This window comes from Galeopterus variegatus, unplaced genomic scaffold, assembly GCF_000696425.1.
Source record: "Galeopterus variegatus unplaced genomic scaffold, G_variegatus-3.0.2 Scaffold1615, whole genome shotgun sequence".
NCBI lineage: Eukaryota > Metazoa > Chordata > Mammalia > Dermoptera > Cynocephalidae > Galeopterus > Galeopterus variegatus.
The window spans coordinates 342819-351814 of record NW_007727726.1 but is presented as its reverse complement, the minus strand read 5'-3'; the positions used below and the strand labels follow the sequence as shown (position 1 = coordinate 351814).

Below are 8996 nucleotides of genomic sequence, written 5' to 3'. Positions count from 1 at the left end.
CTATATGGGATCTGAACCCTCGGCGGGAGCGCCGCCACACTCCCAAGCGCTGCACTCTACAGAGTGCGCCACCGGGCCAGCCCTGCTGTAAATTTTTTTTTTTTTTAAAGATGACCGGTAAGGGGATCTTAACCCTTGACTTGGTGTTGTCAGCACCATGCTCAGCCAGTGAGCGAACCGGCCATCCCTATGTGGGATCCGAACCCGGGGCCTTGGTGTTATCAGCACCGCACTCTACCGAGTGAGCCACGGGCCGGCCCGGTGCTGTAAATTTTTAAAAGATATATTCCAATGTTCACAGGAGCCAGTTACTTACGAATAGACAAAATAGCCAAAGCAAATATTAAATATGCAATTTTAACTTATACCAACTACTTTACTTTTCAAAGTAGGCTTCTCTTCTCTTCCGCAGCTCTTCCGAAGTAAGATTTGTACCTGATGTCTGTGGAATATCTTGCAATATATTTCTGGAACTACCTGAAAACAAAACAAAAACAGAATGAAAAACAATTGTCTTTTACCAATTCAAGCAATACTATATTTCTACTTATTTAAGCAAGATTTTTAAATTTTTTTCCTTAAAAATACTCTGCTACAAATAGTTTTGGTTAATGTAAAAAAGTCTCTGAAAGTCTCAGGGAAAATCTGACAAAGACCGTCCAAATCTAACATTACAGCCACTGCAACCAAACCTGTTACCTTTCTATAATGCAGCACATATGAGAATGTAAGTCCAATAACCAACAAAGTATGAGAAGTCATTAACACCACACTTACCTCTCTCTCTCTCTCTTTTTAAACTCATTGTTTTGGGCTTTATTATGTGCTCTCTAGCTAATTAGAAATGAATCTCCACCTTCAAAGGTATGGTATTCCTCGAAGTAACTTACAGTGAACAATTGTAAAACAAACCCATTCTCTGTACTCCTATCCTCAAACATTTTGGTACTACAATTTAAATGTTTCCATGTTTTCACATGATAATTGTAACAACCAGAAATTGTGCACAAATTGAGAAAGTGGTAAGAAGAATAAATTATATAAAAATACCTAAAATTATAGAAGCTGATTTTCGTTCACTACTAGACTAATCCAGCAGGGTTCTACTAATCAAAAATTGGATTACATATCATGTGTACTCTGAGGTATGCCTACAGGAATGATAAGTTTAGGATAAAAATAATCTTCACATTAATGGTTATCTCAATTTTATTTAGATACTTAAGGAATTCAATTAATGAGTAATTTCATTAGAAAGTAGAAGCAAATTCATATGAATTGGATAAAAATAAAACTACAAAAAAACCTACTTCACATTTTTAAGTAAGCCATTTTGAACTCTGTCTACACATTTCTCTCTGCCTAGATTATCTAGGGGATATATCTTCGCTCTTTTCTGTTGGTAGGCTTACATCACTAAAAAAGTGGGCCCATCAAAGTAGGTGTAAGCTTTAAGTCACATGGTCAATAAGTGTTGGGTTTTTGTAAAATCAATTTATATTCTCTGTCGAGGCCTTTCTGTTGTGTTCAATGGCATACATTTATAAAACAGCTGGTTTGGGGAAGGGTCAACTGACCTCCATAAAGATTAACTTCAATTTACTGTTGTGTTAGTACAATATTATAACCAAGTAAAATAGCCAGAAGTAAAAATATAACTAGTCCTAATATAATAGATTGTAAAAAGTGATTTACATTAGAAGATACCAAAAAGAAAAACTGACTATACGTAGTTATTGCTTCTGCAGTAACTTCTACAAACAGTACAGTAACTTACAGGAAAACTAAGAATAACCTGAATCACTTCCACAACAAATAAAGTACACATCAGAACATCTGTACCTTGCATACTGAGCTGAATAGCCCTGCGGAGATCTGCTTCTTCATCTTCCATGTCAATTTCTTGCCGACTTAATGCCAGAGCCCTCTGCAAATCCTCCTCATCTTCATCTAATATCCCTGACCCATCATTCGCTTCTAAGACTTGTTCCAGGTCTGTTTTATGGACTCTAAAGAACAAAAGCACTGATAATAACTGCAGACTGGTCTATTTTAAATGTAATATAAAAATATGCATAAATTAAAGATTTTTATATAAGTCAAAACAAACTTTTCTGTCAGAGAATTTCTAGTAATATAAAGATTGTGTTGTGATGTGAATCTAACTTAATACATTAAGTAATTCAAAGAACTGATTCAAGTTTGAACCAATAACTTCACTAAAATATAAGGTATAAAAAAGAGTCACCAACAACAAAAGGAACACACATTCAATGTAAGCATGAAAATTTAATTCTTGTAATGAAATACTATCATATATTCCATACTTCAGGCTTAATTTTTACCTCTCCTCTTTTAATTGTGCTAATTCTTCTCCAATAAGTTTTGGTCGATGCATCTGTTGGACTCTGATCATCTGCAGTAGTTGGTCAGCTTCACAATCTGGCAGATCACCCTTAACAACAAATATAGAGTAACCTAAAAAAAAAAAAAAAAGGCAGAAATAAACTAAAACAGCTAGTTAGAGATTCAAAATTGACTTAAATGATAACAGACACAGAGACAACACAGTACAGTGGGAAAAAATACAAGCTAAGGATTCAGAAAGACTTGGTTCAAATAATGATTCTCACACTTACTAGCAGGGTGATCTATAACAAGTTACTTAAAGTCTCAGAGCCTCACTTTTTCCTCCTGTAACAGTCAAACAACCATCCCATAGAATGACTATGAGAAATAAATGAAATAATGTCTGTAAAGGGCCCTACTAATACAGTGCCTCACAAGGCTACTAATACAAGGCTAACCACTAAATGGTAACAGAGAGGCAGGCAAAGAAGTGGGTAAGAGCAAGACATTTGGAATCAGGCTGCCTGGACTGAATCCCAGCTCTAACACTTCCTAATTGCACGGCTTCTGTAAATCACTTTGCCTATGTGTCTTGGTTTCTTCAGTTGTTAAACAGATGGTAACAGAGAGGCAGGCAAAGAAGTGGGTAAGAGCAAGACATTTGGAATCAGGCTGCCTGGATTCAATCCCAGCTCTAACACTTCCTAATTGCACGGCTTCTGTAAATCACTTTGCCTATGTGTCTTGGTTTCTTCAGTTGTTAAACAGATGACACTGGAACCTTCCCGATAGAACTGTTGTAAGAACACAATCAGATAATGTGTGAAACAATGAGTAACTTGGGTAAAATGCACTATCTGGGCAAAGAGGTGAACCGCACCCTAACCCACACATGCACACCCCTTCTAACTGAAATCAGAGCTGGGAAGCCAATACTCGGAATCTAGTCAAGGTGTTGAATGTAGGGTTTGTGTTTCAAAAGAATTACATTAGTACAGTGTAATTTTTAATAAATCTGATCCTAGAAAGGCAGTTTCCCAGTTGGATATTCCACACAAAAACTGAATAAGGGATTGGCTGGCCAATCAGCTCAGTTGGTTAGAGTGTGGTGCTGATAACACCAAGGTCCAGGGTTCAATCCATGTACCAGCCAGCCACCAGTAAAACAAGAACAAAAAATACTGAATAAGTGTACGCTAAGTCAGTCTAATTCATTTAAATTCTTCTACCATAAATTTGTCTTAACCTTTGGTGCTTATTATTAGATAATCTTTGTGCATTAACAAGTAATGAAACAAAGATCAGAAGGACTATTAATGGAAAAACTCAAAATAGTTTTACAAGGACAAGTGTATTCAGAGTTCAGGTGGTTTAACACATTTTCTGCTAGTAAAATTGCTTCTAGATGCTAGAATAAATATGTCAGCTCACCACAGTATTCTGTGAAGAGTGTCATGAAGAACAGATACTCTGTCTTGTTCAGGTGGCACAGAAAAGATCCTGGGTTTCATTTGAGACAGATTTTATTCTAAGTGTGCTAGGAAGCCACTGAAAGGTATGACATAATATTGGATTACACTTTTTATAAAGCACTCTGGATTGCTTTATATATATAATATATAGGAACAAGGATAAAAAAAAGTGATCTTTACTGAAATGGAAAACCTGAGGAATAGCATTTATGGGGAGAAAAGAAATCAGTCTTTTGTAGACATGTTCAGTTCAAATGCTGGAGATGTCAAAGTTAGGAGTCTAGTGTTCAGGGTAGATGTGTAGGCTCAAAATAAAAGTTTGGGAATTATTGGCATGTAGACATTATTTAGGGATAACATTTACAATAATGAAATGACACATAATCAAGAAGTTGTCCAAGAATTGAACCCTGGGTCATTTCAATAGTTAGAGATTAGAAAGAGTAAGAAGATCCACAAATGGAATCTGAAGGAAGCAGCCAATGAGATAGGAAAACCAGAGCATGGTGGCCTGGAAGCCAGGTGTAAACAGTGTTTCAAGATGGAAGGATACAGTTAGGAACCAAGGTTTTAGATATTAAAAAAAAAGAGATTTTAGATATTAAAAAAAAAAGATACACAAGTATATAACATGAGAGATAAAAACACTATAATCCTAAATGTAAACTGGAAATAACTACATGATGACCAGCCCAGCAGCAATAAGCATGACAGTGCTGAGCGTGATCTTTAAACACCATTACTAGAGGTTCCAGTCAAGATGGTGAAATAGACAGTCCGCAGCGTCACTCTCTCCCATAAATCAACAAATTTACAACTATAAAAATGTAACATCAGCCAAGCTGGGGCCACTGGAGCTCAGGTGAAGAGGAGGAGAGACCTATGGAGTTCATAAAGGTGGGAGAAACCACGATGAGAGAAAGAAAAAAATGCTCGGAGAATTTCGGGCTGCGGCTGCTTTAAGACTGGAGCTCTTGAGTGTATGGAGCAGGAGTGGGCAGAAGCTGCACCTGTGCCCTTCAGATGGAGTTGCTTGGAGGCAGCAGTGGAGAAGAGGGCCTTGGTTGTCTCCAGGCCAGCAAGACCACTGATAGGCTTCCCACGGATCCACACGGGAGCAAGGAGCCAGAACAACTGAAAAAAGAGAGCCATTCAGAGGCTGGTGAATCATCGCAAGGGACCAGTACAGGGCCTGTCCCATGGAAAGTGTTTGGAACACGAGTGGTGGGGGAGACCAGCCCACTGGGAGAATACTGGGACACAGCAAGGAACAGCTGATCCACCCCCCAATCAGCAGAGGCCCACTCAGAGGAGATCGGTCAGGAATGCAGAAATGCATGGGGTGCAGTTTAATGAAAAAACTCAGGCCCAGATCAGAGTTTCTACAAAACCCAGGTGCACCAGGTCTCTGGAGAGCCAGAAGTACCTATAAGATCAACCATTAAACCCTGAGCTGCACAAAAAGTCTTCCCTAGGGAAACAGCAGCAAAGCAGCAATTTAGCTCAACCACACAGCTCTAGTACTGATTCCCACAAGAAGTTCCCCCATTTTAGAAGTAAGCAAAGGACAAAAAATTAGTTCCAGCCCAGGCACACCATCAGCGCTTTGGGGCCCACCAGGGGACATGAGGCATGGAGATAGGGACAGGACCCCCGCCCACACCCATTCATACAGCCAGCACCTTGGGGCCTGCCTGGGGACCTGAGGCACTGAGCTGGGAATGGGACCCCCCTCCCACAACCAGGCACACTGTGCTAGTGCCTCGGGGCCTGCCCGGGGTCCTGAGGCATGGATCTTCGGACCGGACACTCCCCACAACCAGGCACACTGCCAGTACAAAGGAGCATGACAAAAATATCACCTCCATGTGGGTGGCCCACCACAGCCACCACTATAACCATGGCTGCTGCGAAAGCATCTAGATGCCACAACCACCACACAGATGGTCCGCCCCAGCCACTGGAGTGCATTGACACAAGGAGAGTCACCAGTAGAGATAAAGAGATGACGTCTTTCTCCACAAAGCCCATTTCAGAGTGACAGAAGTATCATTTCATAGTGATGGAAGAGACATCTGCTCTATGATAATACTGGGGGACCTGATCACACCTCTCAGCATTGGACAGATCATCTAGACAACAAAGCAACAGAGTAACCGTTATTCTTTCAGGGGAGAAGAAATCTAGGGTAATTAGAGGGGAGAGGGGGGCGGGGAGAGATTGGACAAGGGGCATAAAGAATAATTATGATTTGTAACAATATATATGCTAGTAATATTGATCTGATCAACATATCAACATTGAACCCCCAAAATATGTATAATTAATTTTGATTCAATAAAAATAATAAATAAATAAACATCATTACTAAAAGGAAACAGATATCCTTGAAGAAATGAGAGTTCAAGTAGAGGACAGGAATTATACAAGATAAGCCTGTAATATCCTGTTTTGTTTTGTTTTAAATATAACTGGTAAGGGGATCTGAACCCTTGACTTGGTGTTGTCAGCACCACATTCTCCCAAGTGAGCTAACCAGCCATCCCTAGGTGGGGATCCGAACCTGTGGCCTTGGTGTTATGAGCACCACGCTCTCCCAAGTGAGCCACGGGCCGGTCCCTTATAATATCCTGTTCAACGAGAAAGCAAGCCTTCAAGACTATAGTGGTCATGTCAGAAACTTGAGAGTAAACTTCAAAGTGTTCCACTGGTTCAAGATAGAACAATTTGAGCATCAATCTGAATAATAATCACAATAGACATGAAATATTTTATAGTTTATAATGATGCTTTAGTTAAAAAAATTAATTGATCACCTTTGGAAGACACTAAGAAACCAATATTTTAAAATTGATAAAGGGAAAGAAATATTTATCCTGCTTTTCCTGTATAAACTATATATATACTTCATGACAACCAAACAATTGATGAGGGAAAGTTTATTTGTATAGAAGTATTCTAGCTAATAAATGAAGGAATAACAGGAGTCTAATATCTCCATTTTGTAATGTCTAATAAAATAAGGGATCTAGGCATTGATTATTAATAGCTACTAACATTACGAAAAGACAACCGGACGTCAAGTGCCACATCATTTGTGAAGAGTCTTCCAATCTCCCCCCCATAATCAACCTGAATCTGTTCAAGCCTCTAGATGTAAGGACTAGTCTAAAAGATGTCCAGGGGTTAAAAGAAAAAGAGTATGCAATCAATAAAATCCTCAATGTGACAAACAGGACAAATGGTCCATTTTCTTCAAAAAAAATAAATCAAGAAAAAAATAAAGAGAAGATGAAACCTACAGTTAGGCTTGGGAGACATACCAATCCAATGCAGTCAATGAACCTTACTTCACCCTGGATTAAACTGTAAAGAAACAAGAGACAACTGAGGAGACTAGAAATTTGAATATTGACTGGGTATTTGATGCTATCAAAATCCCAGAGCACTGTGATTAAATTTTAGGTGGTGTTACAGTTTTGTGGCTATGTTTTTTAAAGAGTCCTTCCTTTTAATGATTTCACTTAAAAATATTTACAGAGAGCCTTTTTGGCCTGAATTGCCATCTTCTAGAAATTCGCCAAAATGACAAACAGAGGGAAAGAGGAGAGGCACCGATATATGTTCTTTAGGCCTTTTAGAAAACACAGAGTTGAGGATCACCAGTTAGCTCAGTTGGTTAGAGTGTGGTGCCAATAACACCAAAGTTCAGGGTTTGATCCCTGCACCAGTCAGCTGCCAAAAAGAAAGAAAACATGGAGTTGTCCCTTTGGCACATACATGCGCATTTACAAGAAAGATGATATGTAGAAACAAGGGAATAAGTACTGTTCAATAATGAATGCCCCACAAATGTTACCATGGCAAAGCTGGAAGAGTCTACAGTATTACCCAGCATACTATTGGCACTGCTGTAAACAAACAAGGGTAAGATTCTTGCCAAGAGAATAATGTGTATATTGATCAAGAGTCAAGAGAGCTTGAAATGTGTGAAGGAAAATGATCATAAAAAGAAGGAAGCCAAAGAGAAAGGAACCTGGGTTCAACTGAGGCGCCAACCTGCTCCACCCAGAGCAGCACACTTTATGAGAAACAATGGCAAGGACCCTGAGCTGCTGAAACCTATTCCCTATAAATTCATGGCATAATAGGTATAAAGAAAGAAAAGACCAAGACCTCTATAGTGCGAAGAAAAAAAAGTGTGTGTGTGTGTGTGTTTACATATATATACACATTTACAGAGAAAATGATGAGATGTCTAATATTTACTTCAAAATAAGCAGGGGAAAGAAGTGGGTAGAGTGTAGCTAAAATAAGACAAGCCACGAGATAATCACTGAAGCTGGGTAAAGGGTACACAGGGGCTCATCACATTATTTTCTCTTTTATATTTGTTTATAATTTTGTTTGTTTTGTTCTGTTTAAAAGAGGGTATAATCAACCATACTCCTAAATTAGATGAGGTCAGATAAAAGGAAGACTAATTGAACACTGGCATTGGCAATATAGAGGTCACTGGTGACACTGGGAAGAGGGTTTTTCAGTGACATCCTAGTTATGACAGCATGACTGGAATGACTTCGAGAGGAGAGAGCACACTAGAAATGATTCTAAGGAGAAAATAAAAATGAGGCAGCGGAAGCTCCATGGAGTTAAAAGAGGCTTTTCTCTTTTTAATCAATGGAGATAAAGAACTTATTTCTCTACTAATAAAAATAATACAAAAAAAAAGAGGAGGGAAACTCATCATACAGGAGAATACAGAGATGAGAGCAGGAGAATCTTGAGTAGGTGAGAGGAGCCCACAAGGTGTAGTAGGATCCACCCACAAGTGGAGGAGTTACTCTGGGTTAGAGGTAAAAGACAATTCATCTGTATTAATAGGTTCTAAGAACAGGTAAAAGCGATGACTGCCGAGCTGCCACAGGAAGCGCCGTGGGCACACGAGCCACAGTGGTGGGGGCCTCGGCCTCACTCCCCCACCACCCCCAACCAGCCCAGCAACGAACCACCAAGCCAGGCTCCTGAGCCAGGGCACTTCCTGCAGCAGCCTGGTGGTTCGTTGCTGGGCTGGTGGTGGGGGGGGCCCCCCGCCCCCGCTGGAGGCCTTGGCCACGCCCCCCAACACCCACAACCAGCCCAGAGACAACCACTGAGCTGCTGCCAAAAACACCC

General features: G+C 39.8%; 1 protein-coding gene and 1 pseudogene across 7 annotated transcripts in view; one reads left to right on the top strand and one right to left on the bottom strand.

Moving 5' to 3' along the window:
- The window catches only part of ATXN3 (ataxin 3), a 35353-nt gene that overhangs the window by 15757 nt on the left and 10600 nt on the right, over positions 1–8996 (bottom strand). For 5 of the 7 annotated variants that reach the window (XM_008577991.1, XM_008577992.1, XM_008577993.1 and 2 more), the window contains 3 exons: positions 2346–2478; positions 1843–2009; positions 381–477 (listed from right to left, as the gene is read on the bottom strand). In XM_008577991.1, coding sequence (XP_008576213.1) covers positions 381–477; positions 1843–2009; positions 2346–2478 — 397 coding nt within the window. Of the gene's footprint in view, positions 1–380; positions 478–1842; positions 2010–2345; positions 2479–3780; positions 3879–7144; positions 7167–8996 lie in introns of those variants that run through there. The other 2 variants (XM_008577997.1, XM_008577995.1) reach the window with 2 other exon arrangements.
- On the top strand, positions 7404–7969 carry LOC103594738 (annotated as a pseudogene).